The 23,179-nt window shown below is 41.6% G+C and overlaps 1 protein-coding gene across 1 annotated transcript in view; it reads right to left on the bottom strand.

Annotated features, from left to right (window-relative positions):
- BABAM2 (BRISC and BRCA1 A complex member 2) overlaps window positions 1-23,179 on the bottom strand; it is a 213,924-nt gene that overhangs the window by 189,336 nt on the left and 1,409 nt on the right. Inside the window, exons 2-3 of the mRNA XM_054162432.1 lie at window positions 21,096-21,255; window positions 1,971-2,047 (exon numbers count right to left, since the gene is read on the bottom strand). Of these exons, the coding sequence (XP_054018407.1) occupies window positions 1,971-2,047; window positions 21,096-21,223 (205 nt within the window). The 5' untranslated portion in view covers window positions 21,224-21,255. The remainder of the gene's footprint in view (window positions 1-1,970; window positions 2,048-21,095; window positions 21,256-23,179) is intronic.

The raw sequence follows: 23,179 nt of genomic DNA, 5'->3' as shown, positions 1-23,179 counted from the left end.
TGTAACATTCCAGCAGCTCAAAAGACAAGCAAGAGCAAGGCAAATGTGACAACTAATGAGGGAAACACAATTAACTAACTGGATCTCAAGAAAATGCATTACAATTGCTAACAAGCCATTCTTAACTCACAGGATGTCTGATCACATCAAAGCTAACAAAGTAATTATTTTACACTGCAGCTCATCAGCCACTGCATTGCCTGCAAGTACACTTTTGCCTTTCTCAAAAAACCAGTGCACTTCCTGGTCTTTTGGGAAACAGGACTGTGACTGTGCAGTTATACTTCTCTAAAGCGGCACAGCAACAGGATTCACACCAGGACATTTGTGCAGTGGCAGCGGTTATGATTGATGATATGCAAAGATCTGATCTGTTGCAAAGAGGATGTAACAGAAACCACAAAGGAACTAAACACTCCAGCTTGTATCAGGCACCACGCAGCGAAGGACAGACACTGGAGAGCTTAACATTTTCAGCCGATCTTTTTATTCTGACGGATTTCGCAACTTTCCTTTGCAGAACTATTATGCCCTTGGAAGATAACATTATCTAGCAACAGCCTACAACATAGTACCTAGAAATTTCTGGTTGCACACCATAGCCATCTTTCCCTGACATCATTACAGGTCTGAACACAAAATGATTAAACCTTTCTTGCATCTGCTCACATCACTGTTCCACATGATGTGAGACTGAGCAATGCACAGCATTTTCTAATGTGTAATGGTGAAATGCAAAACATTACTATTACTTGAATTCACTGCTGTTGCTGGGTACCTCTGGAAAAGACATACTTATTTAAACCACTTTCAGCTCATCATGTTAAAATACAGAGCATGGGAGCTGGGGTTGTTTAGCCTGGAGAAGAGGAGGCTCAGGGGAGACCGTATTGCTTTCTACAACTACCTGAAAGGTGGTTGTAGCCAAGTGGGGGTTGGTCTCTTCTCCCAGGCAACCAGCACCAGAACAAGAGGACACAGTCTCAAGCTGTGCCAGGGGAAGTTTAAGGTTGAGGTGAGGAGAAAGTTCTTCACAGCGAGAGTCGTTCGCCATTGGAACGTGCTGCCCAGGGAGGTGGTGGAGTCACCATCCCTGGAGGTGTTCAAAAGGGGACTGGATTTGGCATTTGAAGCCATGGTTTAGCAGTCATGAGATCTGTGGTGACAGGTTGGACTTGATGACCTTTGAGGTCTTTTCCAACCTTATTCATTCTATGATTCTGTGATTTTGTGAAGGTGGAGAAAAACACTAGCAAATTTGCTTATGTAATATCCAAAACATAACAGAAGAAGAAGGGGAAGATAAAAGGTTGATTTCTTAATATTGAAGTTTAATGCATAGACCATAATCATACCTCTAGGTACTTTAACTGGACTACAGTCATCACAGTCATGCATACTGGCATTTTAATCTACTCATACAAATCATGAGTCTAAAAATGATCATAAGATTGTCTTATAACACTTCATTAGAAATACTGGGGGTGGGGGAGGGTAGTTTGTGGCTTTTGGCTTTTAGCCCTCATTTTCACATTTGTGATATCAAGGAAGGCTGTAAACCACTACTAAAACTTAGATATTCTTACAGCTGTGTGTTTTAAGAGATGAAGATTTAAGGGAAAAAAACACCATAAGAGGACACAGTCTCAAGCTGTGCCAGGGGAAGTTTAGGCTGGATGTTAGGAAGAAGTTCTTCACAGAAACAGTGGTTGGCCATTGGAATGTGCTGCCCAGGGAGGTGGTGGAGTCACCATCACTGGAGGTATTTAAGAAGAGACTGGATGGGGCAATTGGTGCTGTGGTTTAGTTGATTAGATAGTATTGGGTGGTAGGTTGGACTTGAAGATCTCAAAGGTCTTTTCCAACCTGGTTAATTCTATTCTATTTTAAAATTCATAAAATTAGACACACTCAAAACTTAACCTGATGCAGAACACTAAAAGATGCAATAGCAATAGCTTTCAACTTACATTTGAGTGTTTCTCCAGCATATGGGATATGTAGCTTAAAACGATCACAGCTAGGTCCAGGGGTCAAGGATGTACACCTGAAAATGAAGAGAAGAGAAGAATGGGCTAAGCACTTACAGAGAGTAGCAGATGCTAACATTATTCTATAGGGTGCAGATAACTGACATGGTAAAATGTTGTGAAGGATAGAAATACTATCCTTATTATTCTGGGAAAGAAGAAAAGGTGGGAAAGATGCAGGAAGTCTGTTCTCTTTTGATCAGCAGTTTTCACAACCTCATAAAAAATTGGGATTTGTGCCATCTTCTTTCTCATGTTAACACAGAAAATACACACATAAAATACCCTGGTTTAAGAGTGCTATTGGAATAATGTCAGATGGTCAAAGCCATCAAATCTCTGCTTCATATACAATTTTGCAGGTCACAACTGTCTACAGTAATATGGGTGTGTGCTCCCTATCCCTGACATTGGGGTACATGGTGTCAGTACAGTGATGTTCAGTCATCATTTTTATCTATTTTAACCTTTTAATTTTCCCTTGTGAAAAAAAAGTCTTCCAGGTGAGCAAGTTTCAAAATCAGGTATTTGAGGCTATAACAATTGAGCACATACGTTCACCATCTGTGACTACTTCATGCCTCCTGTTTATCTGGAGCATGATATCAGAATTGGATCTCAGTGATGAGTGAGCACCTTATGAACACCCAAAAATAAATAAATCAATCACTGAACAACTGTTTAGTATCTAGTCCAGAGATGACCAACTTTTTCATATCTCAAGTCATGTACCAAAATCTTTGCAAAGCAAAGAGCCAAACATCTCAGCAGCAATGGAGAACCAGCAACACAAGTTGTTTCACTGACAGGAACAGTTCGTGGAGATTCCACCACCATGGGCTTCAGTCTCGGCAGCAAAAATACTGGGAGCTCTTAGCAGTACATTGTTTTCCCTACCTAGAGGTCCTGATAACCCAGAGCCATTTGACCAGCCTGGTATCATTTAGAATTGTTTATAGCCCCAGCACAAGATCTAGGCTTATTACAAGTGACTTAAGGATTAAAGCTAAAGCCTGGCCAACTTCAGACAAAAGAAAATTAGTGAAAAGAAGGTAGACAAGGGTAAAATAACTTGGCTTAAGCTCATACATCACTGGTAGAGCTGCAATAGAAACCACTGACAATATAATGAAACAAGAGATGTATTTACCAGGCCATACACACAGCTGAGAGCAAAAACACAGGTGGGACAAAATGCACAAAAATTCTGTTCCTGCCTTATCAGAATTATACAACACAGTAACTCCTGCAGCTCTGTCTTGCTGCAGAAGAGGGATCAGGGCAAGTGGGGTAATGTTAATTCTCACAAACACACAAAATGCTTGAGAGTCCCCTTTCTCTCAGATGCTGTCTCGGTAATATCTCTTAGCTGTACACTTGAAGGTTAAGGTAAGCACATGCATTAGCTTCAGATTATTTTTGTTCTGTGAGCTGTGTTTACCATTTCATCAAATTTGTGCCCACATGTAGCTTCTTCATAAGAACCTGCCACCTAACTACAGATTAACTTACATGAAGTTTCCACAAAGATACCAAACCACTTGCATGTACACAGTACACAGAATCTACCACAGTTACAATTAACAGCCTACACTACATCTTTCTTTTCAGTACCATTTAGAGAAATTAGATAACTGTCCTTGCAAATAAAAGGAAACAACACATGTCCTATCTTCAACTTACAAAAGGTTTTTGCAATGTCTTGTGAGACCAACATGGAAAATAACCTATAAAGGCATCATTTAGATACAACTACTATCAGATATGTGCAGAGCTCACCAGAAAGCAAGTTTCAAAAAAAGGATTAGTTCACAAACTGCTTCATCCAGGAATAAGACTGGGTTTTCTTATGGTAGAATACTACTTCACAGTTCACTGAGAGACTGATGATGGAAAAGAGAGAATGTTGATTGAACACGATGATGATGATGCCAACACAAAAGGGAACGCAGCATGCTAGATAACAGTACCAGAGCTGAGAAGTGTTTTGATTATTAAATCTATAGTCCCTACTACTTTTTTGAATTACATCTATGCAGGGCTTAATAAGACCAGTAAGTGCCAAAGAGAATACCAAAGATTAAAGCTCTAGTGCATCTGAAACAAGAGAACATGATCTTTTTTAAAATGCCTTTTTTGTTTTCCATAGGTGAGCACAGCAAAGCAGGAGCATCTATCATTAGGGTGTTCTAACAGCTATAGGTATATGACTATTGTTATCTACTTTCAAGTCATTTCTAAGGCTTACATCACACATAAGGCCAATTCTTAGAAGCACACAAAAAAATCCCAACACACACACAAAATTACTCCACAAGTTCCAAAATACGTCTGCACTACTAGTTAATATTTAATGGAAGTTTCTTGCAAAGTCTCATAGGCTGCAGCACATTTCTCAAAGACTATCAAAATAATACTGTTGTGAGCTTTTGTACAGACAAAAATTTCTGATCCTGCAAATACCCTACAATCTTTTCTTTCAGCACAATGGGCCATTTGGAAGTACTTGGGGGAAACAGTATTCTTTAGCAATAAAACAAAAGTCTGCTTGAATGGCAAGTGTCCCTAAAAGCAACACAAAGTATTCTTCCTAGATTCTTATACGGAACTAGAGATGTTTTTAATTTTGCTGGTCTAAAAGTGATGGAAAGCAACAGTATTCACAGTTGGTTATTTGTTTGTTTTCCAAATTACTCTGGCTATGCAACGAGGCTGAGCAACCAAGCAGAAATCTTATGTAGGTCTATCTGAAAAGAGGCAGTTTCTGTTCATACTAAAAAGTGAAAGGAAAAAAAACTCTTAGGGCAAATCAGAACTTTTGTCTGTGTGAACTTGTTTCAACAGAAAGTCATAAATGAAGACCTGAATATGGGCATCTTGCTCTGCTTGAATTTCCTTAAACACAGAACTTCTCAGGACTACAAACATGCCCAACGCAGAAGCTTGGCCTCTATCATCTCCAAAATGCAAGATCCTTTTAATAAACATGGTCCACACAAATGTCACACTGAATGACTTGTAGCAAGGACTTTCAAAGATGATTTGTTGTCCTGTCTTCACAGGGAATTGACAGATAGAACAGTAATACATGGTATTGAAAAGTAACTCGAGACGCTCATTCCATATCCTGATGAATGGACATTATTATCTACTATCTCACTCTTCTTTCACAGAAAAACATCACACTGGTTTGCACAGCTTCATCTAAGCAGTCAGTATTTTACACAGGCAAGCTATGGAAGCAAGACTCAACGCTCTGAAGCTCAAACCATTGGTATGGATTAGTCTTCATAAGATTAATGCTGTACCACAACATCTCCCACCATCATTTTCCTACTAAAACATCAAAGAATCATCAACTTGCCAAGCATCTGGGACAAAAGAATATCCTTGAATCTATCACCTAAAATTACGCTGCCCTATTCAAAGCAGCTGTGCTGAGATCTGCAGTTGCAGTGTGGTAGACAGAATTGAATATCCAAGAAACCATAGCTGAATGCAACCTCATTTAGATAAGTTCCTTGAACAAATAAAGCAGACTAAACTCGAGTTGAGATACCTTACATCCTTATGAAATACATGTACTAAGCAGGAGACAAGCAGAACATGCCTTTGTTAACTGTTTGATTATCTTACAGTTGTGATTGTCTGTAACCTGTTGGGAAAAGTTTTCATATACAGTAAATAAAACACACAAAAAATCACCCAGCTCTTGTTCAAATAAAAAGTCACTGTCAGCAACAGATGCTTAGAAGGGTTTTGAACTTAGAAAAGAACAGAATAGAACAGACTAGAACAGAACAGAACAGGTTGGAAAAGACCTTTAAGATCATCGAGTCCAACCTATCATCCAACACCATCTAATTAACTAAACCATGGCACCAAGCACCCCATTCTGTCCCTTCTGAAACACTTCCAGTGATGGTGACTCCACCACCTCCCTGGGCAGCACATTCCAATGGCCAATCTCTCTTTCTGTTAAGAATTTCTTTCTAACATCCAGCCTAAACCTCCCCTGGCACAGCTTGAGACTGTGTCCTCTTGTTCTGGTGCAGGTTGACTGGAAGAAGAGACCAACCCCTGCCTGGCTACAACCTCCCTTAAGGTAGCTGTAGACAGCAATGAGGTCTCCCCTGAGCCTCCTCTTCACCAGGCTAAACACCCCCAGCTCCCTCAGCCTCTCCTCGTAGGGCTCATGCTCAAGGCCTCTCCCCAGCCTCACTGCCCTTCTCTGGACATGTTGTGGCTTCCTACCATAGGCATGTTTGCTTTTTAAAAACACCCATGAAGTTCAAATAACCATGTAAAATAGATTCAGCTGCCAGCAACCTCCTTTCACTAGAAACCTTATATAATTACTAGGACAAATATAGCAGCTATATGTTAACAGAAAATGCGCATTTACTTGGGTGAGAGTTTCCCATCGAGATGTTGCAGGCAGGGAGAGCTCTGGGCCTGCTTTTAGAACTGCCTCTCTTCACATCTGCCCTGATCTTGTGGCAGGTGTTCTGCAAAATCCCCCTATAACGCTGCCTCTACTGGAGGCAGACATTCAGCCCAGCCTCTTTTACAGAAGCAGAGTAAACATATCTGAGATTTCAAAACACAGATAACTTCTACACTAAATGAAAGCACACACAAACCACACCATTGTGATTGGGGGTTATGCTGTTGTTTTTTATTTACTATCACAAACTCACTGTTCATTTAGTCTAGGAATGCTAGGGTGGGAGCTCACTATAATTGGGTCTTAAGGAGCTAATTCTCATAGACATTAAGAAAAATAATTAGCACCTGACAAAGGAAAATTCTCAAACTATTCCATGTTTGTAAAGCATAGAATCATGTTTCAGAAACACTTGTGTAAACAAGATCTTCTATATTCTGGTAACTGCCTTTAACTCCCTTTCAAAATTAGACATGGCACACACATTCCTCAAGAGAATAAAATAAGAAAATTGCAACTTTAATGAAGGAGTGGTTGAAAAACAAATGGAAACCACAAAATGGTAATGAACAGAAAGGGACTGAGTGGTACTGATTGACAGCCAGCTGAACATGAGCCAGCAGGTGGCCAAGAAGGCCAATGGCATCCTGGCCTGCATCAGGAATAGCGTGACCAGCAAGAGGAGGGAAGTCATTGTGCCCCTGGACTCAGCACTGGTTAGGCCACACCTTGAGTCCTGTGTCCAGTTCTAGGCCCCTCAATTTAAGAAGGACATTGAGGGTCTTGAATGTTTCCAGAGAAGGGCAACAAGGCTGGGGAGAGGTCTTGAGCACAGCCCTGTGAGGAGAGGCTGAGGGAGCTGGGGCTGCTTAGCCTGGAGAAGAGAAGGCTCAGGGGAGACCTTATTGATCTCTACAGCTACCTGAAGGGAGGTTGTAGCCAGGTGGGGGTTGGTCTCTTCTGCCAGGCAACCAGCACCAGAACAAGAGGACACAGTCTCAAGCTGTGCCAGGGGAGGTTTAGGATGGAGGTGAGGAGAAAGTTCTTCACAGAGAGAGTTGTTAGCTATTGGAATGTGCTGCCCAGGGAGGTTGCTCAAGGAAATAATTCAGAGGGTTCCTTGGGAGAAAGCCCTTAAAAATAAAGGGGTCCAGGAGGGCTTCAAGAAAGAACTGATGAAGGCGCAGGAACAGGCTGTGCCAGTCTGCCGGAAGAGGAGCCGCTGGGGCAGACGGCCAGCCTGGTTGGGTGATGAGCTTCTAAAAGAACTAAGGGAAAAAAAGAGGGTGTATCATCTTTGGAAGAAAGGTGAGGCAACCCATGGAATGTTTAAGGATGTTGCTAGGTCATGTAGGAAGAAAATTAGGGAGGCAAAAGCATATTTGGAGCTTAAACTTGCCTCTGATGTGAATGACAACAAAAAGTCCTTCTATAAATACATTAATAGCAAGAGGAAGGGCAGGGACAACCTCCACTCCTTGGTTGACATGGAGGGAAATGTTGTATCACAGAATGAGGAAAAGGCAGAGGTACTTAACACCTTCTTTACCTCAATTTTTACTAGCAGGACAGAACGTCTACCAGACAGCTGGCCTGCAGAACTGGCAGAGGGAGCCAGGGAGCTGCATAGTTTCCCTGTGTTCCATGAGCAAGTGATCGGAGCTCTCCTTAGCAGCTTGGACCCCCACGAGTCCATGGGACCAGATGGGATCCATCCTAGGGTGCTGAGAGAGCTGGCAGATGAGCTGGCCAAGCCACTCTCCATCATTTTTCATCAGTCCTGGCTCACTGGAGAGATCCCAGATGACTGGAAGCTGGCCAACGTGGTACCCATCCACAAGAAGGGCCGGTTGGATGAGCCAGGGAATTACAGGCCTGTCAGCCTGACCTCAGTGCCAGGAAAGATTATGGAGCAGGTCATCCTGAGTGCAATCACACAACACTTAGAGGATGGCCAAGGGATCAGGCCCAGCCAGCATGGGTTTAGGAAGGGCAGGTCCTGCCTGACCAACCTGATCTCCTTCTATGATCAGGTGACCCGCCTGGGGCAGGCTGTGGATGTAGTCTACCTGGACCTCAGCAAGGCCTTTGACACCGTTCCCCATAGCAAACTCCTGGCCAAGATGTCAGCCCATGGCTTGGATGGGAGCACACTGCGATGGGTTTGGAACTGGCTGGAGGCTGAGCCCAGAGAGTGGTGGTGAATGGTGCCACATCCAGGTGGCAGCCAGGCACCAGTGGTGTGCCCCAGGGATCAGTACTGGGCCCCATGCTCTTTAACATCTTTATTGATGATCTGGACGAGGGCATTGAGTCCATCATCAGTAAATTTGCTGACGACACCAAGCTGGGGGCAGGAGTTGATCTGCTGGAGGGTAGAGAGGCTCTGCAGAGGGACCTCGACAGGCTGGGCAGATGGGCAGAGTCCAACGGCATGAGATTGAACACATCCAAGTGCCGGGTTCTGCACATTGGCCACAGCAACCCCATGCAGAGCTACAGGCTGGGGTCAGAGTGGCTGGAGAGCAGCCAGGCAGAGAGGGACCTGGGGGTACTGGTCGATGGTAGACTGAACATGAGCCTGCAGTGTGCCCAGGCAGCCAAGAGGGCCAATGGCATCCTGGCCTATATCAGGAACAGTGTGGCCAGCAGGAGCAGGGAGGTCATTCTGCCCCTGTACACTGTACTGGTTAGGCCACACCTCGAGTACTGTGTCCAGTTCTGGGCCCCTCAGTTTAGGAAGGAGGTTGACTTGCTGGAACGAGTCCAGAGAAGAGCAACAAAGTTGGTGAGGGGTTTGGAACACAAGCCCTACGAGGAGAGGCTGAGGGAGCTGGGGTTGCTTAGCCTGGAGAAGAGGAGACTCAGGGGTGACCTTATTACTCTCTACAACTACCTGAAGGGAGGCTGTAGACAGACAGATGTTGGTCTCTTCTCCCAGGCCGCCAGTACCAGAACAAGAGGACACAGTCTCAGCCTGTGCCAGGGGAGGTTCAGGCTGGATGTTAGGAAAAAGTTCTATACAGAGAGAGTGATTGCCCATTGGAATGGGCTGCCTGGGGAGGTGGTGGAGTCACCATCATTGGAGGTGTTCAGGAGAAGACTTGATGGGGTGCTTGGTGCCATGGGTTAGTTGTTTAGGTGGTGTTGGATTGGTTGATGGGTTGGACGCGATGATCTTGAAGGTCTCTTCCAACCTGGCTTATTCTATGTATTCTATGTATTCTATATATTCTATGTAGTGGAGTCACCACCCCTGGAGGTGTTCAGGAGGGGATTGGAGGTGGCACTTGGTGCCATGGTTTAGTAGTCATGAGGTGTTGGGTGACAGGTTGGACGTAATGATCTTTGAGGTCTTTCCCAACCTTATTGGTTCTATGATTCTGTGAAATAACCCTTGTAACGCACACTCCAGTAGACTATGCTTTGGTAAATAAATAAGTGAATTCCCAGAATCATAAACTACCTTTCTGTCACACATTCAGGCAAGGAAAAGGCACTACTCTACTACACTGTAAGATCACCTGTACCTCAAATTTGTGCAACTCATAAGCAAAGTTTTAGAGAATAGTATGAAGGAGTGGCAGATGCATCCTTGGAATGTATCTATCACCATTCCTTCCAGTCAGAATCTCAGTCCTGTTTAATATTGTCACAACTATCTGATTATGCAGTGCTCTGTAGTGAAGCAGAAGCTAGTAAATCTCTCATATTCTGCTTCTGCTCTTCTCTCCTGCAAATTCATTTTCTGATTAAAAAAAGTTAAAAAGTTAGTTTGCTTCCAAAAAGTGCTTTTAGGTTACTCTAAAAGAGAACTATTCTTTGCCAAGTACAAGATTACTGTCTACCTCCTGGAGTTTCATATCCTTTCAGTGTATTCACACAGAAAATCACAAAAGCTAAGCTATTATAAACATGTTTTAGTAAGTCGTTCAGCATTACTCCCAGTACCACCTGTAGTAGCCATAAAGACTGCCAACTTAATTTTTAAGCAAATTCTTTCACGCCATAGGACTCTTTAGTTTATGGCAAAATGCAATGAAATGCTCTCAGGAAGAAGCCACAGTGACTAAAAACATAGTCCATGTTTATCTATTTTCTCCCTTCAACAAGAAGGGGGAAAAGAAGAAGGGGGAAAAGAGAAAAGATTAACCAGGTTGGAAAAGACCTTCAAGATCATCAAGTCCAACCAATCATCCAACACCATCTAATCAACTAAACCATGGCACCAAGCACCCCATCCAGTCTCTTCCTAAACACCTCCAGTGATGGTGACTCCACTACCTCCCTGGGCAGCGCATTCCAATGGCCAATCTCTCTTTCTGCGAGGAACTTCTTCCTAACGTCCAGCCTAAACCTCCCCTGGCACAGCTTGAGACTCTGTCCTCTTGTTCTGGTGCTGGTTGCCTGGGAGAAGAGACCAACCCCAACCTGGATACAACCTCCCTGCAGGTTGCTGTAGACAGCAATAAGGTCTCCCCTGAACCTAATGAGAAGACGACATCATAATAAAAGTATCAGTAGTCCTATTTCTATCATTATTTTCGATTAATTACAACTTAAAATATATGCAATATACTAATGAGACAGGAAAATCCTTGTCATATGCAAAATTACAGCAGATCACACTGTGAAACCACACCTGGAGGATGCAAACCCCACATAGCTGCATGTTACTTTTTTTCCCAGCAAGTGTGCCTCAAGAACCTGTCACCTCTGTCTTTAACTTCTCGGTTTTACATTAATACCCACAGTTTACAGGCACCTCAGCTGTGCTAGTACTATTTTCAAGGCTACAACACAAAGCATAAAATTAGTCATTCATCACTGTCCCCAAGGTCACATCTCACTAAAGAAACCAGTTCCGTGTACCCTCCCCCTGATACACCTTCTTCCCCCATCAAATACCTCTTCTTGCCCTCACAATCCAGTTTACTTTTTTCTGCAAGCATTACAGTAGGAGCTGGATATGGCTCATCCCATAGCAGCCTCATAGGCACAGGAGAACAAGCAGCATCTTCTGCAGTGACAGGACTACTTAGAAGCAGAGTTGCTTTTTGATCTCAAAGAGAGCCCAGTTTAACCAAAGTTCCTATAATTTTGAGACCTCAGCCCAGTGCTGAGTGTGTCTTTGCACCATTTCCAACACCTCACCTACACCCTCAAAGTTCTCCTCCCTCCTGCATCTACCCAATAAACCTCAACGTTGCCTATGCGCAACAGGTTAAAACTGAAACATCCAAAGTCACGTGGAAGATGCTGTAACACATAGAATCTCCAAAAAACTATTCAAGTATCTTCCCTGCCTGTAGATGGTTTGTGGTTGGCCTGAATCATACCACTTTTATAGGGTTTAAGTTAAGGTTTATGACTAAAACCGATGTCACCCAGAAAAATAGGACAGACAGTCAACTGTCTGTTAATTTAAAAAAGGAAAAGGAAAAATCTCATTACAGAAAAAGCCTCAAAGAGCATAAAATAACTCCAATTAAAAAGAAATAAATCTATGGTTGAAGTACACGAATTGCAAATTAACTTTTTCTCAAGACACTGAAACCAGCATTTTAGAGAAAGAAGAGACAGAATAGAAAGATGCAAAGTAAAGCACGAGATACTTTGAAAGGCCACTGGTAGCCCTAACTATAAACAAGAATAATCCAAACAAGTTTTTCTACCAGATGAAGAAGTTGTCACCCAAAACAGATCAACAGGTAGTCTGTCACACTTTAGGTTTAAAAACATTATTTCAGTGATGCATATGAATCTGGAGGGTGTTTTTAGGGAAATATCATTTTAGAGGGTTTTATATTTGGCCTTTCTTGCCTCTTCTTCACAATGGAATTCTGCAATTCCCTTCAATTAATGCAATTTCACAGGGATTCTTTTATCTTACAATAACAAAAATTTTGTTCCTTCAGCTATATACTACATACACAAACTACCTGTGGCATATACTGCAGAGTGGTTGGCCTTAGACATATCAGTTCCCTTCCCTCTGGAAAGGCAAACTAAGTATGTTCCCTTTTATCAACCTTTAATTTTTCTATGGACAGTTTACCTTTACTTCAAGTACTGAATTTAGTATCTTCAATACAAACATCCATTTCAAGAGCAAATAAGCCCTAGGTGTTTCTTTTCACTTTTTCTTTTCACTTGCAGTTTAATGGTTGCTTCAACGTAGGTCTACACTGTGCAGTGTGGTGCCAAGTAAACACCTAAGCTAAGTATCTCAACAAGAAGATTAAAATAGCTCAGACACAACATTGCATTGGTGTGGTTATTCTGTTTCCAGCTCAATTGGAGATACTAAACCTACACAAATTCATTTGTTACCTGAACTGTCAAAAAAAAATCATTTCTCCACTGGTAACAAGAGCGAGCCGCATGAGTTCAAGAGTTCCTCTAGAAGGGCAGTAATCTCCCGATATCCATCCAATTGCCAACAACAGAGCTGACAATGAAACTTCCCTCTGAAATATTTTACACAGTCTCACAGTGACCAATACAAGAAAAGGCCTATACAGCTTTTAATTTCCCACAATGTTAAGAGAACGTCTACTTAGAAAATTGTGTACAGATTCTGTTCTCAGAAATTAGTGGTTTGCTTCCTTTATTATCACTGACTCGCAGTAGTAGTTTAAATGAGTATTCCCATTCATTTCTGTTGGCTGCAGTATAAGCATGACAGAATCACATCTTCAACAGTGTTGCATACTGGTCTGTCAAGGCTGATCCTCTGATCATCTACTGTGCTATCCTTAATAGGCCCCTAGAGTCAAAGACTTCAACACAAAAGCTAAACCAAAAAAATCAAAATCTTTTGCTTCAGCATCATAACAGGTGTACAGTAGTTATTCACTATTATGCCATCCACATGGGTGTGAGAAAGTCAGGCACACATAAAGCATACATAAGCTGGAAGAATTGCCCAGCTATTCAGCAATCTATTACATACTCAGCAGAAAAATAAAAAATTAAGAGTCAGTTGTTCTCAGCTTCTGGTGAAATGTAATATGCATCCAAGCCCCACAGTATGCTAGAGAACAAGCCACCTTACATTAAGCAAGTGCTAGAACTATGGGATTCTGGGGTCTGCATCAAAGGTGGGGGGTGGGAGGGAAGCAGAATTGGACCAGGTATCCAAATACTTTATTTTTGTCTATCTTTAAAACATAAAAACAAAGTCTCATTTTTTTTTCTCCTGCAGTGATGCCCACTGTAAAAAAGTAAGACAGAAATAGCAGAAAGTCCTGTACCCAAGACCTACAATATATTAACGAAAGCCCTGGCTCTGATGAAGTGTTCAAAGAGTTACCAAGGTACACACAGCCAAGACATACACTTCAATACCCTATTCCTCTTTCCAACTCTATCTGGCCTATACAGTATTTGGTACTGCATCATGTGAATTTCTCCTGTAATCTATTAGAAAAGAAACAGCTGGCCCCTGTATCATATATTTTCTTCCCATCTTTATTAAAGGATAAATCTGGTAGACATTACATTACTTTTTTCAAGGTCAGACAAGAGGAAGTCAGTCACTGTCCCAGTCTAAAAATACCAAAGACATATTGCTTAGTATTTAAATTGAACAAATCTTAGGAAAACATATGTGGTCTTTCAAACTGGAGCCCAGGTTACTGCAATTATCTAACGCTACCTTTACTTTTTAAAACCCTTTCCTCACTCATAGCACTTGAAACTGACAAACATGCACTTTTTTTTCTGAACATCATGAACCTTTATTTCTCAAATTGGTACACAAAAAAAAATGTCAAACTTCACAGAGAATATCTATAAAAACATAACCCAATTTATGTTCCCCACAAAGATCTTTATCAGGTAACTTTTGCCTTTGCTTTTTCAACATTCAGAAATGCTGGAGAGCAATCTTGGAGGCAGTCAGTCTTTTTGGAACAGCACAGAAAAACTGCTATTTGAAGTTCCAAGTGCAGCTTGCACACTGCCCCATCAGATCTTCAGACTTTGCAACTTTTAGAATAGAATAGAATAAACCAGACTGGAAAAGACCTTTGAGATCATCAATTCCAACCTATCACCCAACACTATCTAATCAACTAAGCCATGGCACAAAGCACCCCATCCAGTCTGTTCCTAAACACCTCCAGTGGTGGTGACTCCACCACCTCCCTGGGCAGCACATTCCAATGGCCAATCACTCTTTCTGTGAAAAATTTCTTCCTGTTATATTTTTCTTGAGTGACAACAAGCTACCAGTATTAAGGCTTTTTGTAGTGAGGAAATATACTTGGTACCAGAGACCAGAATGAAATTACCTATTCCCTATTCTTTGCAAAAGTAACAGCCTTAGACTTATCCAATATAGGCATAAAAGACTCATAAAACCATGCCTTTCCAAGAAGCTGCCACATCCTCTCAAGTAGACATCTCACTCAGAAACCTACATTTTAGAAGTTTTTCATAGTAGTTGTGTTCAGAAGACTCTAGACTTCTTAAAGGTCAGACACAAACAAAACTCATACTAAAACCATTCCACATACAGAAACCAAGGTGAATGATGGAACATGAACTTTCCTTGAGTAACTGAAGTAGAATCTTTCCATTTAAATTAATCAGAAAACCAAACAAAAGCTTTAAATAACCACTACAGTGTTGTAACAGTATTTCATAGTTAAGAAATATTTCATTAAACACACAAAACAGGAATTTACTTTAAAAAGTGAAATGCCCACAAGAAAGCTAAATACCAAAGCATATTGTCTTCTACTTGATCAAAGAATCAATAAGGTTGGAAAAGACCTTAGAGATCATCAAGTCCAACCTGTCACCCAACACCTTGTGACTAACTAAACCATGTCTCCAAGTGCCAGCTCCAATCCCCTCCTGAACACCTCCAGGGATGGTGACTCCACCACCCCACCACCTCCCTGGGCAGCAAATTCCAAAGGGGAATCTCTTTCTGTGAAGAACTTTCCATGGCACCAAGCACCCCATCAAGTCTCCTCCTGAACACCTCCAATGATGGTGACTCCACCACCTCCCTGGGCAGCCCATTCCAATGGGCAATCACTCTCTCTGTGTAGAACTTCTTCCTAGCATCCTAAACCTCCCCTGGTGCAGCAAGAGACGGTGTCCTCTTGCTCTGGTGCTGGGTGCCTGGGAGAAGAGACCAACCTCCGCCTGTCTACAACCTCCCTTCCGGTAGTTGTAGAGAGCAGTAAGGTCACTCCTGAGTCTCCTCTTCTCCAGGCTAAGCAACCCCAGCTCCCTCAGCCTTTCCTCATAGGGCTTGTGTTCCAAACCCCTCACCAACTTCATTGCCCTTCTCTGGACATGCTCCAGCAAGTCAACATCCCTCCTAAACTGAGGGGCCCAGAACTGGACACAGTACTCAAGGTGTGGCCTAACCAGTGCCGCGTACAGGGGGAGAATGACCTCCCTGCTCCTGCTGGCCACACTGTTCCTGATGCAGGCCAGGATCTATTCATCCCTTAAAGTAATGGAAGACTTAAGGTTAAGATTAAGCATTAAGAGAAGAAGGGATAAATTTTAATTATTGTTATGAGTGGATATCTAAAAAAAAAAAATCTTAACATATTCAAATTTAACTTATTGTATTCATTTTGAAATTTTGCATGGTGCAAAACAAAGCAATACCAACCAAGTTTGTTCCGTCAGAACAGGCTTGCAGCATAATCTGAGGCTCAAGCATGGGCCCTGATGAACAGTTGTAGGGAGGGACCACCACAAATATGTTTTTCATTATTGTAACATATCATAGGAAAAGCAGCAGCCTCTTCAATAATTGGATTCTACATTACATAATAATTAAACACTCTTCACACCAGCCAGCATGGGTTTAGGAAGGGCAGGTCCTGGCTGACCAACCTGATCTCCTTCTATGATCAGGTGACTGCCTGGTGGATGTGGGGCAGGCTGTGGATGTAGTCTACCTGGACCTCAGCAAGGCCTTTGACACCGTTCCCCATAGCAAACTCCTGGCCAAGCTGTCAGCCCATGGCTTGGATGGGAGCACACTGCGATGGGTTAGGAACTGGCTGGAGGGCCGAGCCCAGAGAGTGGTGGTGAATGGTGCCACATCCAGCTGGCAGCCAGGCACTAGTGGTGTGCCCCAGGGATCAGTGCTGGGCCCCATGCTCTTTAACATCTTTATTGATGATCTGGACGAGGGCATTGAGTCCATCATCAGTAAATTTGCTGATGACACCAAGCTGGGGGCAGGAGTTGATCTACTGGAGGGTAGAGAGGCTCTGCAGAGGGACCTCGACAGGCTGGGCAGATGGGCAGAGTCCAACGGCATGAGATTGAACACATCCAAGTGCTGGGTTCTGCACATTGGCCACAACAACCCCATGCAGAGCTACAGGCTGGGGTCAGAGTGGCTGGAGAGCAGTCAGGTGGAAAGGGACCTGGGGGTGCTGGTTGATGGTAGGCTGAACATGAGCCTGCAGTGTGCCCAGGCAGCCAGGAGGGCCAATGGCATCCTGGCCTGCATCAGGAACAGTGTGGCCAGCAGGAGCAGGGAGGTCATTCTGCCCCTGTACGCTGCACTGGTTAGGCCACACCTCGAGTCCTGTGTCTAGTTCTGGGCCCCTCAGCTTAGGAAGGATGTTGAGTTGCTGGAGCGTGTCCAGAAAAGGGCAACAAGGTTGGTGAGGGGCTTGGAGCACAAGCCCTATGAGGAGAGATTGAGGGAGCTGGGGTTGCTTAGCCTGGAGAAGAGGAGACTCAGGGGTGACCTTATTGCTCTCTACAACTACCTGAAGGGGGGTTGTAGTGAGGCAGAGGTTGGTCTCTTCTCCCAGGCAACCAGTACCAGAACAAGAGGGCACAGTCTCAGGCTGCATCAGGGGAGGTTTAGGCTGGAGGTTAGGAGGAAGTTTTACACAGAGAGAGTGATTGCCCACTGGAATGGGCTGCCTGAGGAGGTGGTGGGGTCGCCGTCGCTGGGGGTGTTCAGGGCGAGGCTTAACAGGATGCTTGGTTGCATGGTTTAGTTGATTGGGTAGTGTAGGATGATAGGTTGGACACGATGATCTCGAAGGTCTCTTCCAACCTGGTTTATTCTATTCTATTCTATTCAAAATGTCCTCTATTTCAAAACCTTCCTATCACTTCGCTCTATTCAACATCTTTCCTGCAATCATATGTAGAAATGCTAAGAAAAATACCTTAGCCACAATTCAGTTTGTTATGAGTAGATTTTAATATCTCGTTGAGATTGGTCATTATTTCAAAGAGACACAACTAGAGATCAACTGAGTGACACAATAGATGGCATTGGTTTTTATTTTATTTGGATCCAGAACAAGGCAATATACTATGCAAGAGTTAAAATGCTTTGATCCTCTGTCATCTCTTACGAATGTCTTTTATTAATGCATGAGAGATGCCTCGTAGGGTTTTCTTATCACCAAAATTAACATTTCTGAAGGTGCTGTATTCCAGATGTGACCTAACAATCAGGTTCTGGTTTTGTTCAGTGGGGATCCCTTTTCACAAGAATGTAACAGCAGTGCAGACGTGGCCACCTGACATTTTATTACTATTTCTAGTGAAGAGTTTCCTTCTTTCCTATCATGCAATATTGCTGAGTGCCATTTGGAGGTAATCACATTTCTTCACTTCCTCTGCATCAGCAATGGCCATATATGTTCTAGTCATAGAAGTAAAAGTATGTGTCTGGTGAGACTGGTACTGTCTAATACGTTTGTAAAACACAGAGACATTATGGAACTGTAACGTATTATTATAAAGCATTTACATACTCACAGACTGCAAACCAATAGAATTTCCTTATGATATATTTCCCTCCCACACTTGCAAGAAAAAGAAATGAACATATCATCATACTTCATGCTTTTAATCTAGTATCAGCTCTTTAATACAGTTTATAGAGCAACCAAATTAGTCATTCTTAGCAGAAAGTTGAAGTAAGTACAAAATAAGTTCCTTACTAAAACCATATGAAATATGGATTGATTTTTCAAATAATTAAAGGCTTACTATTTTTCATTTACAAATCAAAATCAACTGCCACGACAGGCTATGAAGCTGCCAACAAAATGGAAATTCTTTCCACTTTTTGGTTGAGAATGTCAAAACCAAGGCTCTGAATGGGTTAAAGCCTTGGAAATGTAACTGTGTTCACTATGTTACCATTAAACCCTATTAATCATAGCTCTAGTTTCTAAAACCCATGAAATGAGAATGCATGGATCTTCACTTTATACATTTTGTTTTGTCATACATTGTAAAGCACAGGCTCATCAGGGAAATGGAGTGACTACCATAACCTCTAATTTTCTATCAGAGTAACAATGTGGTCAACATGACAGTAGAACAGTTATGCAGCTCTTCTCCTTAATCCAGAACCTTCCAGATGCTTCAGTTTTCGAAGTTAATAGCTATTGAGGTGACTACCTCAAATACTTTAATATCTAAGAGATATAGTATAATTGTATTTTATGTTTTTAAAATCTTCCATATAATCCAGTTAAAGCATAAAACATTCAAAAGTTCCATAATAAATTCAAGCTAGGCTATGAAAGAGATGAGTTTACAGCCCCTATCACATGTCCACAAATACACAATCACAATTCCAAAGCAAAGTTTCTGAACTGATAATCCTTACAACTGCCCACATTCATTTGACATCAAGAAATGGTTTTTATCTGACTTCAAACATTTCATCTAGTACCGCACCTCCTCCTTACCTTCCCATTCCACTTCAAGTTTACAGGCTGATTCAGCCCCGTTGAAACTGAAGGTAGTTTTGCAGTTAATACCCTGAACCTCATCTCTACTCCTCTAGCAATTCTTCTTACTTTCTTGGTGCCATGGTTTAGTTAATTAGATGAGTGTTGGGTGATAGGTTGGACTTGAAGATCTTGAAGGTCTTTTCCAACCTGGGTAATTCTATTCTATTCTATTAATGTCAAACCTCTGTGTCCTTATACTTCTGTTTCTTCTTGCAGCTATCACCTGCATTTCTCTCTACCTGCAATTTCCTCTGCATTGTCATTTCTTTCTCTAAAAAAGCTTGAGAAAATGGAAAGCATACACAGTTACTACACAATTTGAATCACTGGGTGACAGGCTCAGCTGGGGCCAGTTTTTAGGAAACATTTGTGATTTACCAAAGTAAATTCAAGATCATCCTAAGGTCACTGGCCAAAACCTTAGAAACGTACTAAAAATGCCTCTGAAGAGAGTCAGCTAGAAAGCAGCGCTTTATATTAATCTATTATTTTGAAGGCAGGCAGCATAAGAATTCAATGAGAGAGATAAGGGTAGAGAGCACTACCCTTATCTACCTCCTGACAAGGTGATACCTTCACCACTAGATTATAGCTGTGGTTTTTCTCCTTTTTCATTTTTTTTAAGATCATATTCCTTTCTCTCAGATTCAATGGGAGAAATGCGAGATAGCTCCCATCTCAGCCATCCTACAAGACTAGCTCAAAAGAAAGCTGCAGAACTGCTCTCCCTGTCTCACATAATTTGCAAGCTTAAATGCAAAGCCAGACAACACTGATAACAAAGCTCCTTAGACCTCCCAAGTAAATCTGCACTGTCACAAAACCTTACTGGGACAGAACTGTTCCTTTCAAATGAACCCTAGAATTCACAACACCTCCTTCCTGAAAAGGCATTGTAACTACAAGAAAAGTACCTCCCAAACTCTCCATGAAACCATAATAAAACAGCATATTAAAGTTTTCACCAGAACTAGATTTTAAACAGCAGTGATGTGTGGTGGTTCTCAAGATCTATTGCGTTATGCTGTCACTCAAAAAAATACACAAAACAGTCCTGTGTACAAAAGCAGTGATTTAGATACCTTAATCTAAAGTAATTTCAAGCTCTAAACTCCAGTATAGCTGAAGTGGGAACAACATCAGATGTCCAACTTCAGAAGAATAAAGCAATTTCTAACAGGTCTTACCTTAAATATTCTGTTTTGATCAACCCTGAGAATCTCCACTCTCTTCACAATACCTAAAGTAAACTCTACTTTAAGTATTTCAGTTCCCCCATGTATTATTCACAGAGGTTATGCACCAACATTCCTTCGTACAGGTGGATCCCAAACTTTTTTACTACCTAAAAACCTCCAGAAACCTTTCTGGAATGAAAAATAAAAAGGAGTAGCTTCACCTATTTCAAACACTTGGTCCTACATCCAATTTAGGTACATACCTTGAGGGAGGTCAAATAAACAGAAAGTTAACTTTTTTGTTGTTATTTAACATATTCATGACTACAGGGGAAGGTCACAGAAACTTATCGTTAAGCTTTTAATTTAGAGAAAGACTGAGTCAGCAATTGGTAACAGCAGGAAAAATGTTTATAACTCATGGATATTCTCACTGCTGAAAGCCAGCCCTACGAAGTGACAGCGATGGAAGTACTCTAACAAAATTACTTTTGCCAACAATATGACAAATGAAGTCTCCCAAGCTACAAAATGTTAGTAAGACAAAAAAAAAGTTTCTACATCAGCTTTAAATATACTGGAAATGCTTAAATAGACATGAGCCTAGTAAAATTCAGTCCCAAAAAGACAGCATAACTGCGAGGAGCTGAGTATTCCTTTTGGATGAGGCACTCACCCAGATTTCAAGTCCGTAATCCGTAAGCAATTAGTAGCATCCAGTCCTACTTTTCCATTTCTGACCACACTGGAAATGAAGGGCGAGAGAGCAGGAGAAATTCTGTTCAAGGCAACTTCAGGTGACATTTTAGCACGTTCTTCTTCCCTTTTGTTTTGAGCTGCACAGGAATGGTAAGAAGAGGAAATACCATGAAAAAAATATCCTACTGAATGTAAATTCACATTCACTCTGCAAACTTCAAAAGAAAAAAATCTAAGCACACAAAGCTTCAAAGAGTGCAGCCTAACTAAAATATGAAATGGTTGTAAAGAAAAATGTATAAAGAAAAAATGATATTTTTTTTTTTCTCCTACTTCTGCACCACTCAGTGAAGCCTTTTCACTCAATTGCCAACATAAAAAACAGAATTATGCCCTGGGCCCCTTTAATTAAGCCCTATCCCTACAAAAAAAGGAAATAAAATTGAGGACCATTCTGACTCTTTATAGCCTAGCCCTTCTTGTGAGCATTTCTACGAAGAGCTCCTAACTGACAAGCCATGTTCTGCTTCCACTGAAATCAATGGGTCTTACATAACTGATTGCAGTGGGCCCAGGGGTTTGATTATCTCTCCACAACTTCTAACACCACTAGTGTAATCGCAATCAGTGTTACTTATACATGACTTCATTAGGTGCCTATTTATAGCATTTGATGATGTTTTTTAAAGGTTAACACTGTTTTAATTTTAGCGGTATCAACATACTCCTTGAAAGGAATTTCCATTCACAAAGCAGATCAGGAAAGCAACATACACACATTTTAAGCTTTTTCAGAAGTGCTTGTAATTGTGTGATATTATGGTAAATCAGTCAGGCCTCTAATTTAGCATACTTTAAGAACCTGCTGCTTTTTAGCCAAAGGGTACAGCATGCAAACAGCCAGACGGTGGTAGAAACAGGAAAAGAGAACGGCAAGTCACCTGTTAAAATGCTAACTTAATATATTCAATCATATTGTTAGGCACAGAGTTTCTTTTGTAAATTAACTGAACTTGACAGTTTTAGAAAACAAAGCCATAAACAAATTAAGGCAGCATTAAAGATGCCACTGTCAGTGGGACAGAAGAGCTAATACTTAAACTCTGACTATACAGAAGGTATTTTTAGAAGCATCCTTTTAACTGCGAAACACCGATACGTACTCTATTTACTTCCCTACAAAGTGCTGCATATGGACTGCTGTATTAATAAGTGTTCTATAAAGAGAGTGTGAATAACTCATTGCAATTCTCTTGCTGTTTTTAAGACTCAATTTACAAGCATTGGTTGGTAACTAATGGATATTCTACAAACTTGTCACATTTTGTTTTGATGAAAGTCATTTACACTGAAGCAACATCAAGCAATCTGCAAGAACGAGTATTTATCCTAGCTACTCAGAATGCACCTGAATAAAGCAAAGGCAGGTACTTTAATGCAAACAAAAAAGACTAAAAAAGTAAGACTCTCTAAAAATACTGTCTTAATACTCTGGTTCTTACACTTCATGGTGGCAAAGAACCTAAAGACTAACTAACCACGTCCTAACATACAACATACTCTCTTCACACATGCGATGTGCCATAATTCACAATGGGCAGCAATTTTCATTTGCTTAGCAAACATCCACAGCAATTTAAGATGCAACCTCCTGTTTCTTACTTTTCTACCAAAAATTCCTGCCTACTCACCGCTGTTCCTCCCCAGAACTCAGAGAACACAAGCCCAGACTTGACATATTTCAACACAGAGCCCAATGGCTTAAACTGAACCACTAGTACAAACTGAACTAAAATGGTACTTTACACAACAGTGGCTAAAAGAGGGTGCACGTTTCAGTCTGCTACCTCTGATGCAGGAAAGAGTTGTAGAGGAGCAGCTCGACTAAGGAAGGTAAGAACTTCTTAAACCACAAAAAATATGCTGCAAAACAAGCTATGCTTCTAGTAATCTTAAAGCTGTATAGAGCTAAAGCTGCATAAAGACCTAAAAATTGTTCTGAAAATGACATTTTTTAAGAGCACTTTAAGTATTATGAGGCTAAGATTGTGAGACATAAGC

Source organism: Dryobates pubescens, chromosome 6, assembly GCF_014839835.1.
Source record: "Dryobates pubescens isolate bDryPub1 chromosome 6, bDryPub1.pri, whole genome shotgun sequence".
In the NCBI taxonomy this organism is placed as follows: Eukaryota; Metazoa; Chordata; class Aves; order Piciformes; family Picidae; genus Dryobates; species Dryobates pubescens.
This window is presented reverse-complemented; position numbering and strand designations above follow the sequence as displayed.